The 22701-nt window shown below is 45.7% G+C and overlaps 4 protein-coding genes across 4 annotated transcripts; 2 read left to right on the top strand and 2 right to left on the bottom strand.

Moving 5' to 3' along the window:
* Window positions 1–639: 639 nt before the first annotated feature.
* On the bottom strand, window positions 640–8042 carry LOC113030642 (schwannomin-interacting protein 1). Its single transcript, XM_026182268.1, has 7 exons — window positions 5404–8042; window positions 5086–5281; window positions 3475–3587; window positions 2622–2703; window positions 1686–1796; window positions 1490–1607; window positions 640–747 (listed from the first exon to the last, which is right to left on the bottom strand). Exons 2-7 carry the CDS (start codon window positions 5275–5277, stop codon window positions 653–655), a joined length of 711 nt encoding a protein of 236 aa, XP_026038053.1. The 5' UTR covers window positions 5278–5281; window positions 5404–8042; the 3' UTR covers window positions 640–652.
* Window positions 8043–8307: 265 nt separating this feature from the next.
* LOC113031083 (protein FAM122A) lies at window positions 8308–14149 on the top strand. The gene is made up of 9 exons (XM_026182966.1): window positions 8308–9857; window positions 10560–10644; window positions 11755–11811; window positions 11950–11996; window positions 12068–12125; window positions 12372–12436; window positions 12515–12570; window positions 12654–12738; window positions 12813–14149. Exons 1-9 carry the CDS (start codon window positions 9769–9771, stop codon window positions 12934–12936), a joined length of 666 nt encoding a protein of 221 aa, XP_026038751.1. The 5' UTR covers window positions 8308–9768; the 3' UTR covers window positions 12937–14149.
* Window positions 14150–17188: 3039 nt separating this feature from the next.
* bacc1 (BPTF associated chromatin complex component 1) lies at window positions 17189–20574 on the bottom strand. The gene is made up of 6 exons (XM_026182477.1): window positions 20276–20574; window positions 19514–19608; window positions 19180–19281; window positions 18532–18761; window positions 18188–18292; window positions 17189–18106 (listed from the first exon to the last, which is right to left on the bottom strand). Exons 1-6 carry the CDS (start codon window positions 20294–20296, stop codon window positions 18042–18044), a joined length of 618 nt encoding a protein of 205 aa, XP_026038262.1. The 5' UTR covers window positions 20297–20574; the 3' UTR covers window positions 17189–18041.
* A 92-nt stretch (window positions 20575–20666) lies between these two features.
* rnasekb (ribonuclease, RNase K b) lies at window positions 20667–22701 on the top strand. The gene is made up of 3 exons (XM_026182478.1): window positions 20667–20875; window positions 21840–21922; window positions 22078–22701. The coding sequence occupies exons 1-3, from the start codon at window positions 20798–20800 to the stop codon at window positions 22220–22222; spliced, it is 306 nt and encodes a 101-aa protein (XP_026038263.1). The 5' UTR covers window positions 20667–20797; the 3' UTR covers window positions 22223–22701.

The following is a 22701-nucleotide window of genomic DNA, read 5'->3' on the forward strand; positions in this document are numbered from 1 at the left end:
ATGAAGACCCCTGTCATGCAGTTTTGGAGCAGAACGATTTAGTGATCCTGGAAACATGCTGAGAAAATGCTGCATGAACATGTCACCTGCTGAAAAACATGAAGAAGATTATCTGAGGTTTCCGTACAAGGGACTTAATAGATGACCAATCAGAAGAGAGTGTGCTTATAGAGAGGCGGGCCTTAAAGGAACATGAGCTCCAAGGATTGTTTGAGGCTGAGGATGAACTCGGGGCATCACATACGGAGCTGCTGTGAGATGAACGAGCTGCTCTAACAACAGAAACATAACAAGCCCGATTGTCAGGAGTCAGAACAACGACCGAGACTTCGGTTTAAACTGTCACAAGCCAGCAGCTGATTGGCCGTCCCGATGAATGAATCTGACTTCACCAAAAAACCCTCCAACATCTGAGCTCTGTTATGAACGTTATTCCTTTCTGTGAATACCGACGTGAGTCCTCCAGGATCATGTCATCGTCGTTTCTCTGGATGGTGCTGATTGGTCAGTTTAGATGAACCGGCAGGTTGTCGCTGACGCAGTAAACAGCTGAGGGGCTGACACGCCCGAGCAGTCAGCCTGGTCCCAGAGAGGCTGAAAGAAGGAGCACTGGGCAGAGACTGTGCGAGGTGTCCGCCGTGCCGTTCTGGCGTTAGGTCAGGTCCTGGACGTCCAGCAGCATGGCGTCCTGCTTCGTCCTCAGCTGGTCTCGTACCAGGAGGTGGGCCACCAGCTCGGAGCTCAGAGCTGGAAAACAAGCAAAGCAGAGTGTGGGCTAACACGAGGCGTTTGTCCCCAGAACAAAGTGGAACAAATTTCTGAGCCCGGTAGAGTCAGATAGAGGCCACAACAAGGTGAGGCTGAGAGATCAATCAGGTCTGATTATTAAAACCAGACAACTGTGATCAAACGCTCCCCTTTTCACAGAACAGCTCTGATATTTGTGTCATAAATGAAACGCACCTGTTTCCTTCACTGCAGCACAAAACAGCCTTCAGTCTACAGGCTCTACAGGAAGTAAAGTCTCATGGCTGTGGAAAGATTACTGACAGCTGCGATTAGCTTCACATCTTTTCTATTCAAAGTTTTAAAGTCTTCACGACAGAGTAAAAGATTCACTATGAGGCTAATGAGGAATGTCATTACTTAGAAAACCAGCCTGGCTTTTCCTGCAAATGGTAAATGGCCTGTATTTGTAAAGCGCTTTACTAGTCCCTAAGGACCCCAAAGCGCTTTTAAACTACATCCAGTCATCCACCCATTCACACACTGGTGATGGCAGCTACATTGTAGCCACAGCCACCCTGGGGCGCACTGACAAATATATAATTAACACAAATATATAAATTTGTTTCTTTATTTTCAAGAACAAATCTGTTGGACGTAAACCTAACAGAGACAAAGTTGTGAAATAAAGATTGACTCTAAATGAAACCCAGATGTGAGGCTGTGAGCAGCACCGTTGTGTTTCCGTTAAAGCTCTGCGTACCGTGAACGTCTCGTTCCAGCGACGCCCTCAAGCTGCCGAGCTGCTGCAGCGAGCGTTCCTGCAGCTCCCAGCGCTCCAGATGTTTCCGCTGGGCCACGCAGCTGCTGCCAGCCAGCCGCTGCAGCAAACACACACACACACACACAGATGAGCTTCAGGTCATCGATCTGCTGGTCGGGCTCGGGCTCGGACTCACCTCCTCCTTCTGTTCGGCCAGCAACTTGTCTCTCAACGTCCTCAGAGCCGTGGCCACTTCCTGTTTCAACCCAGCGGCATGGCAACCATTGTGCCCTGTTCCCTTTGTGACCTGACAGGGTCAGAGGTCAGAGGTCAGACTGTGGATAGCACCTGTTTGTGACTGTGTTTTAACCTGAGCATTAGGAAGTGGTGAGGTAAAGGCGAGCCTGGGTTCAGAAAAACAGCAACAAGACTCGCTGGAGAAACGCTGCCCCCTGCTGGTGACAGCTGCCGTTACGTTCTGCAGCAGATAATCACAAAAAGTAGCTTTAATAACAGTTAGAGTTACACTCCTTGTGCAGCGATGTGTTCAGACAGTGACGAGTGAGAACACGAGTTAGTGCCTGATAATGACTCAGAGACAAAGGAAAGGATTCCCACATGGAGCCCAGAGAACTAATCGTTTAACCCTCAGTGACTTCCAATCAGTGTTTCAGCTTCTTTTTAAAATTTGATCTCTCTGTACAATGGACTCCGAAAACTCTAAGGGTTGACCCCATTTTTCCGCGTGATCGAGCTGTTCTTTATTTTTATTGTTGCCTGGTGATGAACTGATGTTCTCCTGCTCTGGCTGGACTCTCCTGCAGATCTCTGGCAGTAACACTGGCTCGGCTGCTGCTCTCAAATGTTTAGCAGTGTCTAAATATCCTTTGAGAAAAGCTGTGTCCACACCCAGCTTTGCTGCCACTCTGCTAGAGGTTCACAGATCCCAAAAGCTTAAAATGTTCAGTGATTACAAACAGCAACACTGGAAGGTTTCACGAACAGACAAACTCTCCTTTCACTACATGAAACTTCTGAAGCTTAGATTCTGAATCAGTTTGTTGCATTTGCAGTAAAATCTGTCCCTGATCTGTGTCCTGAAACTTGCTGCAGCAAGCAGAGCAGGAAGCACCTTTTTATTGGCCCCCTCCTCCTCCTCTTCACTGTCGCTGTTGTTGATGAAGCACAGCTGCAGGTTTCTGTGGTTGTGAAATCTGTAAACAAATAAAATGCTTTATTTTCTTCACAAATGAGAGGGGAAGAAACGGTCATCAGCTAGCTGCAACTCATGGCCGAATCCACAGACGGTAACGGCACGGCCACGCTCGAATAAAAACAGGACGGCAACCTCCCCGTGACTACGGAAACTCAGTGGTTGCCAGGTGACCAAACTTATAACTTCAGACTGCCAACATGTTGCAGTCAGTCTGTAACAACTGTTATTACAGCACAGCACCACTAGGGGGTGTCATTCTACTATCGTGGTAGGAAGAGAGACCCCCAGAGTGAGTACAGCCCGTAGCCATTACAGTCGAGCTGGCTACTAACTTCTCACCTCTTTGTGAGGAAGACCATATCCCTGCAACGGGCTGACGCCAGCATCTGCCTCACCACAATCATTTATGCGACGCCACACGTTACCGGACGGTAACTTTAGCTGGAATTTACCGTGATTTGAAAACGTTCTGCTGAGTCATCGGATTATCAGAGTTTGGAAGAATTATCCGACCGTATGCATCGATTTGATGCTGGAAACAAAAACATCGCTCATTTCTTGCAAAGATGATGAAAATGCATCTGGAGGCTTCACGGTGGGACCTCGCTAACCAGCAAGTGTTGCTTCCTCCATCCTGCATGATGGAGCACCGGTGTAGGAGCAAGCTGGCCTGCGAGGTCACCGTCATCACTGGGCAACACTTTGACAGATTCAAACCAACAAACACGAACTCAACAAAAAACAGAGATTATCCACGACGCTTCATTACCGTGACGTAACAACTGCCACTCGACACCTCCTGAAGTCTTCCTCCTCCTCTTCCCCCCAGACGTTGCTCCACACTCCATCTGGATTTCCCTCCGTCCTCAGCCCCGCCCCTCTCTGCAGGAAGACAACATAACCTGAGGATAATTCTCCACCGATCACCTGACGACTAACCATCAACATCCAGGACTGAAAAATGAAGCATCAAAAGTTGCAGTTCCCCCGATGACCACTAGATGCTCTAAAGGTGCATCCAGGACTTGGACCGGAAGGTTTAGTCTTATTGGTTGCTGTGTTTGGTTGCCTTAGTTTCAGTATTTTGGTTTAGTTACAGAAGTTGACATTTAGTTGCAGGCATTGCTGGCTTTGCACTGGTTTTGTTGGTTCAGTTGCACAAAAACTTAGTGTAGCACTGTTGCTCTAGTTGCAGCAGTTGGTTTAGTTGCTGAAGCTGAGACTATTTTGTGTTGCTGGTTGCAGGGGTTGGTTTATTAGAAGACGTTGCTGTGTTTAACTGCAGGTGTGAAATAATGTTAAATTGTTATGAAACTACAAATATGGTTCCTACTGGCTTTAAAAACCAACCATGAACTAACGTTGGCCTTTCAAAACTTAGTGAGTGACGCCACAGTGGTCACATCCATCTTTTATATACAGTTTATGTTGACAACAAACCACTCAGACTGGTTTCAGATTTTTCTGTGCAGCAAAGCAAGGGTGAAAGAAAAAAGTACTCCAGCAGCAGCAGATTCTCACCAATCACAGGAAATGTAGTAAAAACTAAAGTGTGATGGGTATTAGCCCAAAAAGCAGCACAGATAAGAGGCTGTCGCCCAGAGCAAACAGGAAACTGATGTTGGGAAGTTCTGAGTGATCGTCGTGTCACCAGAGAACGTATAAACATGCAGCTGTGACACCAGGTCGTTGAACCACCTCCTCCTCCTTGTTTTAGCTCGGTGTGGATTACGGCAGCGGCTCTTCAGACACAACAAACACGATCTCATCCTGTTCAGGATCGAATTAAAAAACAGGGGAAACGGCAAAGACTATCAGGAACAAGCTCCTCAGAGACCTGAAGTAAAGAGGAGAGGGGGGGGGGGCAAACCATGCTGGACACTACATTTCCCACAATGCAACTGAACAGCAGCAAACTAAAAATTTGAAGTGAAGCTTCTCTTTCAACCGGCAATGTTTACAGATGGGCAGTTTCCTGCGCTCAGCTCTGCTGGTTTAATTCTGCTCGTATTCCTGCAGATTCTGCTCTCAGGCTCTAACGCTTAGTTCCAGGTTACAGCCTGAAACTATGGAAACCACAGCTGGCTACGGATTGTGTGTGCTGCCCAACCTGTTGCCCAGTGGCTGCTGAAGGTGGCTGGCTGCTGCTAGGTGGTCGCTAAGAAGGCGATGCACCAAAAACCGCCTTGTTTTTGCTTGTTTTTGTTTTTACTTTAAAATTCGAACTAACTGCTGGAATCTCTCGTGGACATTAGATGAACTGCAGGTTTTGGTGCTTGATTTTTCCTTCTTTGTCCAGCGAAGTGCATCATGGGAAATGTAGTCTTTCCCACTGACTGAGAAACAGAGCCTCAAACTCTGAACATTATCTATAGCTGACCTTTGACCTTTCCCTCCGCTCCTGCTCCTGTTTCTCCAGCTCAGCTATCCGCTGGCTCAGTTCCTCCCAGTGCATGATGGGAAGGTCCTGGTCCAGAGAAGATGCCTCCATGGGGTGATCCTGATGAAGCTCCTTCTCCTCCCCCTCCTCTTCCTCCTCCTTCTCCTCAGACGCCTCTTTCTCTCCCTCCATCCTCCTTGAATGAACCAAAGCAAGATCAACAAAAAGTAAACAATAACATGTGTAAACACAGAAAGCAACAAACAGCGTTGTTTTCATTTAAAAACTCTGAAGACCAAGGTGGAAACTCAAACCTACAGAATGTCTGAGACGATTTATCCACAACACTCATTAACATGTTGCAGTTTTTTCTACTCCTGGATCTGTAAGAAGTCACACAGAGAAATACCTTATATGGTTATCTCAGGCAGCAAAGCCCCACCCATTTGCATTCTGTTTATGAGTGGCAGCCAATAATATGGAAGTGGCTTAAAGAGGGAGGGGCTAAAATGCTGTGCCACCGGTGCATATTTTTGTATCTATTTGATATTAAGCAAATATTGGGCCAGTATTGCCGATACCAATACTAATAATGTGGCAACCTCTCAGTGTGTCATAACATATTTGATAATTCTGGACATATTTTAATGATCACTAAATCACAGCGAATTTAACTTTCCACAACAAAAGTAGTAGTTTTGAAACTGGGATTTTTTAGAGCTGGAATTTGAATGGTCCTGTCAGTGAAGCCCTTTGGCTCAGCTTCTGCTGTTTAAAGGTTTCACAGGCTGTTAATACAATATACAGTCAAAACACAAAGATATTTATCGATACAGTATTAACATCAATGCTATTCTGTACGTTTGATGAACTGAAGGTCCAGTTTAAGATAAAGAGGGCTTATTTTGAACTTTAACTCATGTTAAGCTACTGTAGAAACCCAGGATAAACATCTGGAGCTGGGACTGAGCAGTGGTGTGAGCTAAAGTTATTAATATCATTAATAACCCAGCAATAATCATGTAAAGCTGCACACATGCCAAATACAATCAATAGAGATCAATAATTAAGGAATAGTTTCAACAATCTGGTAACGTTTAAATATGTTTACGGAAGATTTATTGGTTGTAAATGATCTGCCGATGTGGTTGCGGATAGAGGTGAATGATCAGAGTTGTGACTGCTGCTCTCTGAGCCCTCCCGGCGGCTGTGGCTCCGCAGTGTCCCGCTGCTGTCGCGCTGCTCTGGCCGCATGTTGTTTAGGAGCAGCGGGGACACCCCACCTACCAGTCACATCCAGGCGGCTCCGGTTCTCCCCGGCATGTCGCCGTCCGTGTGCGGCCCCCCGGGTGCTCCGTGTGCGCCTCCCGCGAAGCTTCACAGTTTTTTCGGGAACCTCGAGTAAAGCAGCTCAAAGTTTCCTGAAACTATTTTAACTCCGTCTGAGGAAGGAGCACCTCCTCCACCTCCCCTTCCGCTCTCCCAGATTTAACCTCTCGTCTGATCGTTAAAGTGACCGACGGCACGAGCGCTAACGGTAACGGGACGGTACTTGGAGTACTCCGGTGTGCGGGTGCGTGCGTGGGGACTGTTAGGTGCAGTCAGGAGCGCGGTGTGGTTGCTTTAGTTGCAGGAGTTGCCCCATCTTGTTGCTGCTGCGATTAGCTTGGCTGCAGAAGTTGCTGTGTTTAATTGTACACTGTTGTGTCAATGGTTGCCTTGTGTGCTTAAGGTTGCAGCTACTGTTACTATGGCTACTTAGTTGCACCAATTACATAAGCTTGTTTTGCTTTAGTTGCTTTTATTTTTGGAATATTTGCCATCTTAGTTGCAAATTGTACTAGTTGGTGGTGTTGCTGTGAGTTGCATATGCAGGCATTCTCACTGTGGTTGCTGAGGCTGGTTACAGGTGTTGCTGTAGTCGTGTATGTTGTGCTTAGATATTTGGTTTTGGGGCAGAAGTTGCTGCATGCAGAGGTTGGCCAACTGAGGATGTTGCCGTGGTTGCCTCGATGTGAACCTGAAGGTTTGGGATGTTGAAATGATCTTTGTTGCTGGATGTGGATCAGAGTTGAACGGAGATTCGCTGAAACACACTCTGGGTGCTTTTCAGTAAAATATTGGAATCTTTTAATAACTTCATGTCTGTGTTGGACTCGGTCCAGGTGCGACTCTGGTCCAGGTTCAGGTCCAGCTGATTCTCTCCTCGTGGGAAACATCTGCACAGCGGCAGTGAAGGGGTTACGGTTGCCGGTGTCCAGTTTCACCATATTTTGGAGATGACGACTCAGCGCAGATGAAGAATTCACAACAACAGAGGAAACACCACAACATTCCTGCCATCGAAGCTCCGTCCTGACGCTCCGTGTTACTGAGCTCAGTCATGAGAACTTCCTGTCTGAGCTGATGAGCATTTAAACATAAAATACTAAACACTCAGTTTTTATGACTTTAACTGAGTTTAACTGTTTGAAGACGCCACCCTGGATGTATGACTGCTTCCTGAAAGTTTAGAGACCAGATTACAGATGGTATAAAATGAATAAATGAATGTCCCTCATTTCTTTTCCATCCATCTGTTAAAGTAAACTCAGGAAAAACAGAACTAATGATAATTAATAAAAAGACAAACGTGCTTTGTTTAAACAGTTACACCATTTTTTAAATTCATTTTTAATTTTTTTAAGAAACAAATTTTTAAATTTATTAAGCAAATAAACGTAGCTTACTTTAGCTTCACATTCAAAGTGTGGTTGTCTGGCTGCACCACGGCAGACAAAAAGGCACTTCAGAGGGTCATTAACATCAATCATTGGACATCCTGAAGGACCTGTGCAGCTGTCTCAGTGTACTCAGAGACCAGGTTACATCAAAAAACTCTATTTTCTGCGGTATTCGCTTGATTGTTACACCCCAGTCTACCGTCGTGTTTTTTTTCATTGACCACTGACAAAAAAGCCTCATTTCTGCTGTTCAATAACAAAGAAATGTAAACTTTTACAAATGATTGCTTAGCTGTGTCTCTAATCAAACCTCTGTAACTTTGCTCTGCTTCATCTTCAGCAGCATCAGGTAATGTTCAGATGTTGATTCATGGTTTTCTTCTGTTTTTCATCTTTCTGTGTTACCTCAGTTACTTTGACACAAAGACATCTGCTGTGATGCTCACTCCTCCGAAGTCTCACAAGTGCCAGCTTTGTGTTTATACATGGATATAAAAATATAGACTGTACGGATAAATGACCAGAATTATAATATTTCTCACTGAATCTGAATTGAATCAGTTATAGAAATCGATACCCAGCCCTAGCAATAGCCCTAATCAGTGCTAACAGCTGGCATGACTGCCTCCCTGGACTTTTGGGGGGCAATAATGTGCAACAAACATCCATTCTAGAATTTATTATGTCATACTTTTTTGCACTTTTATCCACTTTAAATTTTACTGCGTTGTGTTTATTTCTGGCGTGGGACAATTTTCCAATGTCATTGTACTATTGTACTAAATATGACTGAAACGACAATAAAGAGTTATCTTAAAATTGTTTTATTTTAAAATCAGAACCAGACAGTAAAGGAAAACTAAATCACTGATCAAAACCAATACCAATGCTTCATTTTACCACTATAAAATTTAAAGTCATCACTGTTAACATTACAGTCATAAATCTTTTAAGAGATAATTTCACACAGAACTCAACTTCAATTTCAACACCCAGTGTGACAAACACTGATATAAACTACAGCTACATGCTATGATGTCACGCGTTGTTCTGTAGATTAGAATAATTAAAAATGATAATAATGATAAATCGGTGTGAGCTGGATTAACCATTGGACAATAAGAAAATGACCAATTCTTCACTAAATTAAAGGCATTTAGATTTTTTAGTGTATTAAATATCGGTGGATCTTATGTTAAAGTGTGGAAACGCTTGTCATGTATGATAATCTCTGAGTTTTGGAGGAAGAAACAGGACAGAACTTTTTATGTATTTGCATGGCAGGCTGCAGTTCCCCCTGTGGCCGGCCGGCGGCGCTGTTTCCACAGTTGGCGAACTGCCTGTATTTGGTTGAAGGACTATGTTGTAAAAATCTTTCAAACTGTTAATTTTCGGAGTTTTCGCGACTCCTCCGCAGGAGTGCTCGGTGGGTTCGGGGCCGGCGTGACCGCCTCTTCCCGGGGACAGGCGGACCGTCCCGCCTAGGACAGTGTGGCGCGGGTGCTTAGCGGTTTTCTGATCTCTGGAGGTTTTTGCTGTTAGCTCCGCAGCTAATCCTAAAAGTCGCATCAGCTGTGCGGATTAAAAGTTTCCCCACAAAGCCGGGCCCAGGAGGAGGCTCTGCTGGGCACATTTAGGGAACTTCATCGCGGCTGTTTCTGCGTATTTTTCGCGGTTTTACGCAGTCGTAAAAAATAACGTTAGCGGCGCAGCAAGTGAAGCCAGCTGTGGGTCATAAATGTCGCCGTGGCCCGCAGTCACACGCGGATAATAAGGTTTTCGTAAGGAGATGCGGTAAAGAGAGGCGAGCTTCGCTGTTCAGCCCGCTGACTCGGCGGCTCTGGGTTTGCTGCTAGCGAGGCCTGCGGGTCGGGCTTCCACCGGGCTCGAGTAGAGCCCGTAGCCGCCGTCAAGCGGTTGAAGGCCGGCAGACGGCGCAGTCGGGCCTGTGGACCAAAGTATGGAACGGATGGAAGTGGACCAGTGCGCAGGCGCAGGAGGCGGGGCACTTCGCAGGTCGAACAGCGCCCCCATGATCACGAGTGTCAGGTTAGTGGTTCTACACCACACGTTGAACTCCGTCCAAAAGAACTTAAATTTTAATGTATTGATCACAGAAAGCTCGAAGGTATTATTTTAATAGATAAAGTAAGTCATCTTAATACAACAGTCCTGGTCTTTTATTCGGCTTAATGCCAGGTGTGATGTAATAAAATTAAATGTTTATTTTACTTGTGCTTATTTTCACTTAGATAATAATAGAACTATACAGAAAGATTGTAAACATGGCCAACTTATTACTGTTTTTATGTTTGTTAATCTCCTGCTGTGAATACTAATGTCTTAGCTTGAAAGTAGCAGCCACTATAGTCCATATAATAATTAGTTTAAACTACAGTTTATTTACACATGAAATAATTTGCAAATCTAAAAAATGTAAATATGAGAAATTAAAAAATTCTGTGGCTACTTGGATAAAAATAAAAAACACTCCTGGCATCCTTTTTGATTTTTGTACTTTGAAAATCATTAAACAGATTTTAAAAATGACACGTACCATGAGGGCAGCAAGAATCAGTTTGAACCCTGAACATACGAGAACAAAATTTTAACATAATTGTTCATAATTGTTTAAGATACTGATGCCAATAAATAGTTATTTATATATTTAAATATCCAAACCTCGGCTCTGTGAAAATTACACGAGAGGTTATTGATTATCTTATTTATCACGTTATTGCTCTCTCTCAGTGACGGGATGACGGTCTTCAGTCCCGTGTCCTCGGCTCGGTACAGACGCAGCAGCATCTCCATCAACCCCAGCTGTCCCTCGCAGGTCAGTAGTGCTGCAAAAACTTTATTTACCGAAAAATGTTCATAAGCAGTGAGATAACACAGTGTTTAAGCACACCTGATCTGAAGCGTCAGGTGTTTCCTTTGAGCTGTAGAGGTCGACCGAAACTTAAACCAGAAGAGACAGAGAGCTGCACAGGAACCAGATGTGACAGCTGCACCAGCTTTGAGAAAAACCCTCTGATCTGGATATTAAAGTTTTTATCGAGGGCTGAAACTGGAAGGTCTCATCAACCAATCACAGCTCCCCTAACTGCACCCCATGCCGATGTTTATGACTGCTCGTACGCTTGCAGAAGGAAACAAGGAGCCAACTGCACTCATGTTTTACTGTTCAACATACTTTTAACTCAAAATGTTCAAGTACTGAGGAGAAATTATAAGATAAGCACCACATTTGACCTTTTAATCTGCCGTTGAAACACAGAGCAGAGCTAGTCTCTAATCTGACGATCATCATAGACGCTGGGCCAAACACCACGTTCTCCTCCGACTTCTCTGTAACTTTGTTTTTGTACTTTTGTCTTCACCACAAAGATCAGCAGCAAATATCCAGTCAGGACTTCCTGCTTGGATCCTTGAAGAACTCAGCAGGACTACAAACAGTGATAAAAGTCAGACTAAACTGTGATGAGCACTTTGACTGCATCTGTTCTGAAGTTAAAGGATAAACTGTGGAGATCACTCAGAGTTGGAAAAAATCTCGAGACAGTTTTCAGATCTAATAATAAAACGTTTATTCATGTTGCACCTTTTTAACTTAAGTTCAGACAGCAGGGCCAGAAATACACCAGGATGTAACATAGAATAAAAAGGGTCAGACAATCGATTACAAAACGATCAGTGATGATAGAATCAAATCAAATGACCTTCTCTCTCGACTCAGCCTGATGGAAAAGCACAGTTCCAGCCTTCAAACAAAGATGGCAGCACAGCTTACAAACTCACAGCTCGTGACCTCTGACCTGCACAGTCTGAAGCTTGTCCTTTAAATGATGCTCTCTTCATTTCAGCTTCACGTAAACCTTTCAGTCCACTTTTTATCCGTTTTAGCCTCTTTGAGCTCCTGTTTTACACATTTTTCCTCTTTCAGCTCGTCCCTCTGTCTCCTTTCTCTCTGACCGGATACAGACTCGACCACAAGAGGCAGGTGAGGACAGACTTCCTGCTCTGCTTCCCGCCAGCACGCCACTTTCTTTCTCTTTTTGCTCAGCATCGTCTACAACATGTTTAAGCTATTTTTAAATCAAAGAGCAGTGCTTCAGTGTCTGTGTTTGCTTCACCTCAGGAGGAGAACACGGAGATGACGCTCAGAGGGACTCTGCAGAGACTCGGGTAATCCAGAAACTCTACTTCTATCTTTGAGGTTTAAACAAGCAGTCGGTAACCCTCTGTCTCTCTTCCAGTCCTTCCAGTCTGGTCCCAGTTCCTCCAGGCAGCCAGTGGCACAACCACACATCAGTGGTGAGCTTCTCCACTTCAGCTTTCATGCTGCCTCACTCTTATTTTGATGGTTTACAACTGCACTTCCTGTCAGGATGCTTTATTCTTTTCTAACCTGCTGAGCCTCATGGGTATTGTAGTTTTTAGACCAATAAGAAAGAGCTTTAGTTTCGAATGTAGTTTGAATCTCCTGACTTGGAGCCCTGAAACTAAACCCGATCAAACAGTGAATGAAGTTCATTTAAACTGGAGCTTTTTTTTCTTCAGTGGTTTCCGTCACACGACAGCGGCGTCACGCCCAACTCGTCCCCGAGTCCTACCAGGAGGTTCAGGTTTGTCTAACGCCTAAGCCTGATTTATTGTGTAGTCATTGCGCCACTGTGCTGACGAATGTGTCGATTGCCCCGCAGACCTGCGGTCAGCACCACGGTGAGGTGGCCGGCGTTGACTCCGCTGAAGAGGAAAGGTAACCAACATTTTACTGTGGATCATTCTTATTCTGCAGTCTTGAAACAAAAGTGTGTAAATCTGTGAAAACTCATCCCTCAGGGGGGGTGGAGTCAGATGGACCCCCAAAGAAGCTCTTTGTTGCTGGGGTGACAGACCCCACCCACCACAGCAGCTACACAGTTAGGTGAGGATGACCTGAGAGATGCATTGTGTTCAAAACCTAAAACGTGAAACCTGATCTTCCTCCTCTCTTCTCAGCGTCTCACAGTCAGCGGCAGACTCTCCTCCTGTGGGAGGGTCCATTCCTCAGTCCCACCCCCTGTCTCTCTCGCCCCCACCCGCCTTCACTCCCTTCACCTCCCACCAGCACCCTGGACACTAAAGACCAGCTCACCTCCCGACCCGTCACAGTGGGCACAGACCGCCCGTCAGCAGCTGGAGGAACTTCAACCTTCATCACATCGTAGATCTGTTCCAGTCATCCACCAGTGTCCCTGTAAGCCCCGCCTCTGTAGATTTCCAGCTGTCCCCATTGGCTGATTGAAGATTCATCTCCACAATCATGTCACTTTGTGGCTCCACCCCACTGCCATCAAACAGTGCCGAGAGGACTCGACATCAGTGTCATCGTGACATCATGAAGTAAACTCGGGAAACTTTGTAGGACTGAAGACACGCTGGTTGTGTAATCGGGTTGAACAAGCGCAGCTTGGAGTGAAGGGGTTTGTGGGTAATCCTTACGTGAACATGGAGCAGAAATTAGGACTGAAGAAGAAAAAGGAAAAGCCAGAGGATGTCCCATTCTTTTGCTTCCTTTCTTTAAAAACGCGTTGAAGACGGATCTCGGCTCGTGGAAGGATGAAACCTGGAGGCTCCTGTCCAAACGGACCAATCAGCTGATGCTGTTCATGTTCAACTTCCTGTTTCTCTGTAGTTTATTATTGAGATAGTTCAAATGAGGTCCTGAGTTGTATTCAGGACTTAAACGCAGACCGCTGTCCGGACGGTCTTCGGAGGCACTTCAGGAACATTTGATTTCCTCTTCAATCGACGGGATCGGAATCAAACTTGGAAACTTCAGCACAACTTTTGTTTCCTGAAGTTGCTTTTGTAAAATCTCAGAAATCTTTCTGTAAGGAAGACATAGAAATGATGAGGTTTATTTAGAGGAATTCATGAGTGTTCATGATCATCTGGACTCACAGCCCTTCATCGAATCAAGGATCATTCCCGATCCCAAAACCACATGAAGGTGGGCTGAAGCTCTGCCTCTGAACAACACTTCAGCCTTCGAAGGCTTTTTGTGTTTTAATGAAAACTTCCAGTTATGGGTGAGACTGGATCCTTCTGGTTTTGTCAGATCTCAGTTGGAGGCCGTTTTTAAGCCGGTCTCCAGTAAGAGGAAAGAGGTGGTTTCTTGTTAATAGTGTATCTATATGTGAATACTTTGAGCAGCTGGTGTGCGCTGACCTTCCTTCGGCCTGCAGAAAGAAGCCGTGCTCTTCCTCCTCTGATATACATTTATGATTGAACTCGTTCAACCCACTAAATGTCTGTGAAGGTTCTCAGTCATCCAGGTCATCGTAGTCAAAGGAGCTTGCAAAGAAAAGCATCTGGACTTCTTTAAGTTGCTTTTAAAGCAACTTAAAGAAGTCCAGACGCTTTTCTTTGCAAGCTCCTTTGACTCAACCCACTAAAGTTAGTTTGCTTGAGTCTGCTCTGATTTATCAGCCACACCTGACCTACAGAGAGTTTAGAGTGTTGAGTGCTTCCTGAGGCCGTTTGACGGGGGAAGCTAGACTGTGCAGGTACAGGCCCCCATAAAGAGAGGGGCCGGTCAGTTCTTCAGCGTTAGCAGCATTTAGTTACATGAAAGCTCACTGACACCAAAGCAACAGTTACCAACATCAGTTGACTTGATGTGGTTTTGGATGTATGTGCCGTGTGGTGTTACCGTGAAGTATTATCCATGTGGTGCATGGTTCAAAGTTCACGCCGCATGTCAGTGAGCAGGTTTGTGCTGTAAGAATATTACAGCAATAAATAAAGGTGATATGGTATTCCTGCTGGAAGCACCAGTTCACCGGTCTGGATATAATGATGTTCCTGTGATGATGTGAGCACAAATCTGAGGTCAGAGGTCGGAGGCGATGCTTTATGTGGACGAGCTGCAGTTCTGCTTCCAGCGTTTGCACAGTGCTGTACAGTTTCCTACGATCACTCATCGTGCCTGAACATGTCTTCATTTGGGAGGAGCAGCGGTCGGGTCAAAGGTCAGGCCTGAGGTTCAGTGAGACATGTTTGTAAATAGTCTCTATAAGCTCTTTGATGAAGTGTCTTTATTCCCAGTTAAAGAGAAAGACCCGCTGAGCGTTGGTCGCCATCGGCGACGCAGACACAAAAGCTTTGTAGTTTTTTTTAGAGGCAGATTATATTTTGCCGTCACCACTTTGCACAGTTTGACCATTTTATCGTCCTTTCATTCAGAGACTGATGACATAACCTCGTGGAAGGATGCTGTCCAGTTCTGCTGCTTTTTCTGTTCTTGCTTTATTGTCACGACTCTGAGTCTGTCCTGTTCCAGACGCTCTCACATGGCGGCTCGGGGTTCGTGAGCAGGCCCACACCAAAGTCTTCACCTGCTAAAATGTCTAAAACAGGGGTGGGCACCTCCAGGCCTCGAGGGCCCCTGTCCCTGCAGGTTTTAGATGTGTCCTTGAAGCAGCACAGCTGATTTAAATGACTAAATTAGCTCCTGCAGTTCTCCAGAGGCCTGGTAACGAACTGATCATGTGATTCAGGTGTGAGATCTGAAACCTGCAGGACACCGGCCCTCGGGGCCTGAAGGTGCCCACCCCTGGTCTAAAAGGAAAAAATAAACTATTATTTAACTTTTTAAAAAAGCAAAACGTGTCAAAAAAGATGTAAATCAGACATTTACTGATTCTTCTGCTGCGTTTTTCATGCAGTTTGTCTGAATCAGGATTCATTTCCAGTTTGAAGCGTCTGAAGCAGGACAGACTTTCCTCAGAGGTCACGACACGCTGCCAAATTCTAGTCGCTGTTCAGACAGACCGTAGCTTTAAGACAACTTCCTGTGTGTGTGTGTGTGTGTGTGTGTGTGTGTGTGTGTGTGTGTGTGTGTGTGTGTGTGTGTGTGTGTGAGATAAACTTTGCACAAGCGCCATCCCATGCTGTCAGTAGCTCTGGTGAGAGGTGGTGTTATGTAGCGGGACAGAAATGTGACGGACTCTGGTTTAAACGTCTTTGGTGTTTCGTTGTCGAGACTCTCGTCCTGCAGGTGTCTGAAGTCCAATATCATGTTTTTATTTTTATATGTGATGCACGTGTCCCGTGTGATTGGAGGTTTTCGTGTTGGACATGAAGCTGTTATCCGTTACATCCTGACACGGACAGATTTTTATGCAGAGGCGAGGATGTGAGCGCTGTTCTCAGAGGTATTTGCTGAAAGTTTTTCAGTATTGAAGGAGTATTTCACTCTGGCAGAGCGCCGAGAGTCAAACGTCAGAAATGACCCTGGGGGGGCCCTGTAGTTCCCCCGCCTCCATCACACTGTAGAGCTTCAGTTTGACAGCAGCTCAGGCTTCACCTTCATCTGAGTCTCCATCAGTGGATGGAGTCCTCTGAGTTCCAGCAAACAAAACATCCTGTGTGGGAAATAATGTTTTGGCTCAGCCTGACACCACAGCGCCACCTTCAGGGCCCACACAAACTACGCCTTACCTACTGGGTTTTCAGACTGCAGAGGCGTCGCCTGTGATCATGTGACCAAGACTTCCCTGTCAGTCACATGGTAACAGCTGGCTGATACCTGTGTTTCAGTAAACAGGCTCCGCCTCCATGAACATCGAGAGCGACCTTCAGCTGGTTTCATAGTTTTTACTCACGCTCATCAGCAACATTAAATATTTAACTTTGTAATGAAGAAAAAAGCCTGTTTTTATTTTTCTGAAATTATGAAAGTCGGCGAAGGACCAGAGTGAGATACGACTTTAACAAAAGGGCTGCTAAGAGTTTTATTGTTGAGGACAAAGGGAACTAAAAGCACATCAGTCACACGTTCACGTGTAAATACTTGGACTTGTCTACGTGGATGAGACGATGTATTTTTATGCAACTGAAACATTAAAGTCTATATTCAAGTGTTCATTCCCTCGAGACGTTCTCACGGCTGTACGAGAAAAAGAACGACTTTAGTGGAAACTGTTCATGTACACACTATAAATATATATAAATATTATATTGTATATGAAAAATACCAATAAAAGAACGTCTGTACCTTCACATCGGCGAGTTTGTTCTCGTCATTGTTACGAGACTCTGGTGTCAACGTGGCAGCGTCACAGAGGGACGATCGCTCAGAGAACCTCTGCTCTGCTCGAGCGACGCACAAAATGAAGCTTTAAAAACAGATTTACTCATTTTATCAGCTTCGATTTCTTCCAGCTTCGACACACTTTAGTAAATATCAGGCGTCTGAAAATCAAGTTATAAACGTTTAAACTTCAGCCTGTCCCAAACCGTCCTCATCAGGTTACGAAACAAACTCGTATCCTCAGATTTGTGTCTGTTGTCCAAAGTTTGCCTCAAAGCAAAGGAAGAAAAACACGTCAAACAGTTGTGAGTCAAGTTTATTCAACATAATTCAAACTGCTTTTACATCAGACCCTCAGCGATGAGGTCACAAAGCTCGCTGCGGATACCGTCGTGGTTGCCATCCACTACCCTAAGGCGACTGAAGGAGACTTCCTGTCACCTGACCCCATGTGCCGAGTCATTTCAAGCCCCTCTGAGCCTTGAAGCTCCACCCACACCACCTCATCAAAAAGCCAGCTGACAGCCGCTCTCCTCTGAACAGGAAGTTGTAAATGCGCGATGATGTCAGCACGATGAGCAGAGCTCAGCAGGACGCCAGCTCAGAGCAAACCGAAGCTTCAGAGCGGTGGTCGCCTTTGTGGGGGGGTCAGAGTCGACCCTCTCAGTGCTTCACACTGAAACGAGCCAATCATGAAAAAAAATCACGGCCGCCTTTTTGGTCGGCTTGTTGTCGTAGTGATGATGCTGGTCAGCACTCATAATGCTGGTGTGGGAGGGGCCACGCACTGTGTAGGGGCGTTCACACATCCAGGAGAGCGCTGAACCTCCTACCATCAAATCATGTTTACTCTGAAGGTGGAGGTTGGCCGCTGGCACCACGTCCTGCAGATTCAGGTGGGCGGTGCAGGTCAAAGTCAGGGGTGGGGTCAAATTTGGAGGCTCAGAGGTCAGAGGTGAATCTGCACATGAGTATCTGCAGGCAAACGTCTTCACGATAACGACGCTCACAAACTGACCTGAAACTAAAACTGACTGAAAATAAAAAAAATATCTGCGTCACTACAACAGAAGAAAAGTCCGACTCGAGCTTCATCAGGAAAAAAATAAAATAAAAGTGAGAAAGTGAGGCGGCTCTGGAGAGGTCAGAGGTCAGCGGGACAGGAGGGGGAGGTCACTGGAGTTCATGATGAGGCTGGAGTCCAGGTTGAGGCTCTCTGAGGAGAGAAGAGGAGTTTATGGACAAACTGACGTGAGTCTGCAGGAGCTCCACCCCTTCACACCCGCGCCACACTGACCTTGATCAAAGTTCAGCTTCTTATTGGACGAGCCATCTCCGAGGCCTTCGATGTCCACCAGGTCACTGTTGACGTCCGAGTCGTTCAGAGCGCTGAGCGTCACGTCTGCAGGCAGAAGGACAGCTCGGATTAACAGAGAGAACCTCGGAGCGTCTGAGGCCTCGGGGGTTAAAGGTCAGCACACAGTGGCAGGAAGTCCAGAGGTGCACGGTTCTTTATCTGCTCCTGGGCCTCAGCTCAACCTGTCTAAAACCAGCTGCTTTAGCTCCTCCCCCTCTTTCTAACCATCATCGTCCCCTCTCTGTGACATCACACAGATCAAAGAAAAACGCAGCGGATCTCACCTGCTGTCTTTTGCTTCTTGATGGGCGGGGCCAGGGAGGGGCTGCTCTGCATTCCAGTGGAAGCCACGACTTGCGAGGTCGGCACGGAGATGATGGCGGACGCGGCGGGCGCCGGGGTGGGTGTCATGGCGACTGGAGTTTTCTTGACGCTCTTCTTGGGAGACTCGGAGGAAATGGGCACCCGGCTGTCCTCATACAGCTTCCTCTTCACCGTGCTCTTTATCTGAGCTCTGCAGAGGAAGAGGAGCGGCCGTCAGCCAATCAAAGTTCATTCTGCCTTTTACATCCTTAAAGGAAATGCTTGAAATTTTTTAACATAAAATATTCAACAGTGAAGCCTTTAAACGCGTCACATGAGCATTTATTGGCGTATCTATGAGTTTTGCGTCTGCAGTCCTACAACAACAACCCGACACCAAAGAGTCTCACTCGTGTTTCCTACATTCATGTCCTCCGTCCATTTAACACAAACAGCAAACATGAAGTGACCTCCATGCGTTAGCGGAGCCCTCCTTTACTTTTGATTCCCTTCGTGTTGTCACGTTTCCTCCGGCGACCTCGTCTGATTCTCGTTTCCTGTTTTTGTTGAACGATTCTAAAACTAAACGTCTTCATTAATAAAAGGCAAACTGCTCCTTTAACACTCACACTGTGCGCTCTTTGATCACCGTGCTGATGTTGTTGAGGTCGTCTCCAAACCGACGCACAGCCAGTCGCAGCATCTCGATCTCTGTCTCCGTCCACTTGGCCCTGAGGACACAAACACGGCATCAGTTCACAGAAAAACTCAAACATGTCGACAAACCGCTCACGTCCAAACACGTGAAACCACGCTGCTCGTTTCCAGCTGTGTTTTATCCCCCCTGCATGTGTGTGAGGCTCACATTCAGTTTATAGTTTACAGTTAGCTGTAGTGTTTGGTCACAACCAACTGACACTATGTCAGTAATGCAGCCACTTCCTCTGTGTGTGTCTGTCTCACCCTGCAGGGCTGGAGTCGGACACTGGGTGGAGCTGCATGGTCAGCTCTCCCAGCTTGGTGAAAGCTGCGCCAGCTGCTGAGAAGATCTCGCCCACCTGCAGGAAACACAGCCATCAATGCTCCGATTTACACGGTGACCGTAGACATGATCTACGCTGCACACCACCTTTAACTGCACACTCAGGTGCTACACCACCAGCTGTGTTTCCCTCACTGTAAACATGGAGACCTATCACAACCTGGATCAGGTGTGCACCACATACATATACACTCATTCACTGCATTTCTAAACAATCTGAGGAAAAAGTGAAGCACAAAGCAGATTTACTCTGAGCTGAAACAGTGAGCTGATTTATCAGGACTCTCTCTGCAGTACAGTCAGTGCGATGTGTGGCTGCATCTGAAAGCTGTTTCTGGTTCATCATTTGTCTCTGATAAGAACAACACAGCGTCACTTTTAACACATCTTGCTGTCATGGTGAGGCGATAGTACCGCACTGCTTCTAATCAACTGGATTTCTGCGCAAAAATAAAAAAAAAGCTCTGAGTGTTCAGTATGTGCCGAATTTGCCTCTACTTTTTATAATTTAGGGGTGAAAAGATATTAAAGTATATTTCATGACGCTCTTCTTCATGATGCAGCAACTGAATTAAATTGAGTTATGTGTGCAGCTACATGACCGGTTCTCTACAAGTTGGCTGTTAAGCTCAATTTTTGCACTTACGTAAAAGAAAAAAAAACATAAGCAGGTGAAAGCTTACCTTAGCAGAGGCTGACGTCATTTCTGAGCCTCAGGTGAAAAAAAATATTATTTTGAAACAAACGGTAGCTAGCTGTTAGCTACAATTAGCTCCTATGATCTTAGCTAGCTGACTTCCGTTAGCGGGATTCCCAAGATTTAAGATCCTAAACTCGCGAAGCTGTGCGGGACTCGCGTCCGATGAGAAGTTGCGATTTAATTTGGTCATTTATGAATTACATATTCAGAAAGAAAAATTATAAATATCACAACAAAGACAAACGGGAAACAGAGAATGATGCGCGACTTTGCAACTTAAACGCCATTGGCCAATTTGACAGGAAAAGGCGGAGTGTATGGGCACAGGATATTTCATTGGTCGCTGGCCTGCGGCTTACGAACAGTAGCGACATTCGCCGAATAAAGCCGAGCGGTGAGATCAGCTGACCGAGAGGCTTCGTTCTTCGATGGGTCCTCTTTCAGTTTAGAGTATAATAATAGTAATAATAATAATAATCTTTTGATCGATCAAAGGGACGCGGACATGCCGTCGCTGCTGTTCTGCGGGCCGAAGATGGCCGCGTGCGGGATCGTGATCAGCATCTGGGGCGTCATCATGCTGGTAAGATCACGAAGGGACCGACTATTTCCTGGAAGGCTAAGGAACTACCAGTGGGGACTCTGTATTTGGATTAAATATAATGTTATTATGAGCAATTTCTTGCTGCTAATTTTATTCGAAGTTGGTAAAACTCTCAACGCATTTCAACGCTGACTGGCTAATCACTGAATTCCAGTACTTCTCGGGTACATAGACGGAGCCCACGTAGGCCGATCTGAATGTAGTTCTGCTGGTTTCACCCTCCTTGACCTCCTAAGACCCGAACTCTTCCATGGCATGGATTTTTAATTTCTCTTTGAAATTTGGGCTAATTGGGACCTGATGAATGTAAAAACAAAGAATCACGAGATTTGTTTATTTTTTTACCTGAATTTTGTTTCTAAGAAAAATGAGAGCCACATATGAGGATATTCGTTTAAAATTTTGATAAAACAGTAGCACCATAATGTCCTCGTAAGTGGATATCCTCCCAGCCCATTGTTCCTTCAGTGGGCTGGTTTCAGTCATTATGCAAATGTCCTGTTTGTAAGAGTAATGTTTATAACTTTCCTGGATGACTGAGATGCATCAACACATTTTGCGACTCATTTTATTTCTGTCTGATAAGAAAACTATTCAATCAGATATTTCATTCACCACAAATAACTACAGTTACACTTCCAAGCATTTTTAAGCACCACATCTGAAATTCAACCACTTTTCAAACCTTGAAAAGACAATATTAAAATTCAAGCATTTACAAGGATTTCAAGCACCTGTACGAACCCTGTTTAAAGGTTCTGAGGTCTCAGGTCTGTCAGTTAAAATATTTAGCAGATCACTTCCTGCTTTTCTTATCAGAATAAATCCTCGGTTGAAGCAGTGAACAGAAAACATTTAAACTCAGTGACGAGGTTCGATTCGTAGCTGTGGCCCTGACGGATCCCCGAGCCTCATGTTGACCCCGTGTCTTGCTCTCTTGCAGGCGATGTTGGGAATCTTCTTCAGTGCCAAGTCAGCCGTGCTGATCGAAGACGTCCCGTTCACCGAGGATGACATCCATAACGAGTGAGTTGGGGGTTAAAAGCTGCTCGGTCGGTTCGACCCGAGCTTGAGACGCTGCGACGCGTCATAGATGCGACGGCAAATCAGAGGAAGCAGGGTCAGTCTGACCGATGACAAACAGCAGATAAACTCTTCTTCTCCTTCTTTTTTTCCTGCAGTAAAAGTCCCCCTCAGAACATCTACAGTCTCTACAACCAGGTCGGCATCAACTGCTTCATCGCCGCTGCCGTCTACGTGGTGGTGGGCGCCATCTCGCTCTGCCAGGTCCGACTCAACAAGCGGCAGGAGTACATGGTGACATAAAGACCTGCGGCGATGGCCTGACCTTTGACCTCGAGCACCTGGTTCCTGTCCATAAAGTTTATTTATATCTCAACGCTGGAAAATCTGATTGGCTAAGATTAAAAAGGGGGCGGGGTCAGGTATCACCTGGATTATTTATTTTGTATTTACGTGTTTGTTGTTGTTGTTGTTGTTGTTGTTGTTGGGTGAATTGTTGTTTCATTCCTTTCCGTTGGACATGAAAGTGACCAAAAGTGTGAAACACTCACGTCTGCTCGCCACATTAATCACATTAACAAGGAAACGGGGGGGCGGAGCCCCGAGGATGCCTCCACCATCAGCTGAGGCGGTTTTATCGTGTCACAAGAACAAAGACGAAGGCGTCGCTCGGGCGTCCTCTGCTCGAACAGATCGGAGGACATGAGGCGGTGCTGTGTCTCTGATGTGGGTCTGTGTTTGCTGGAACATCGTTTGCAATAAAGTGTGTGAGTGGAAAACTA

Source organism: Astatotilapia calliptera, chromosome 10, assembly GCF_900246225.1.
Source record: "Astatotilapia calliptera chromosome 10, fAstCal1.2, whole genome shotgun sequence".
Lineage (NCBI taxonomy): Eukaryota > Metazoa > Chordata > Actinopteri > Cichliformes > Cichlidae > Astatotilapia > Astatotilapia calliptera.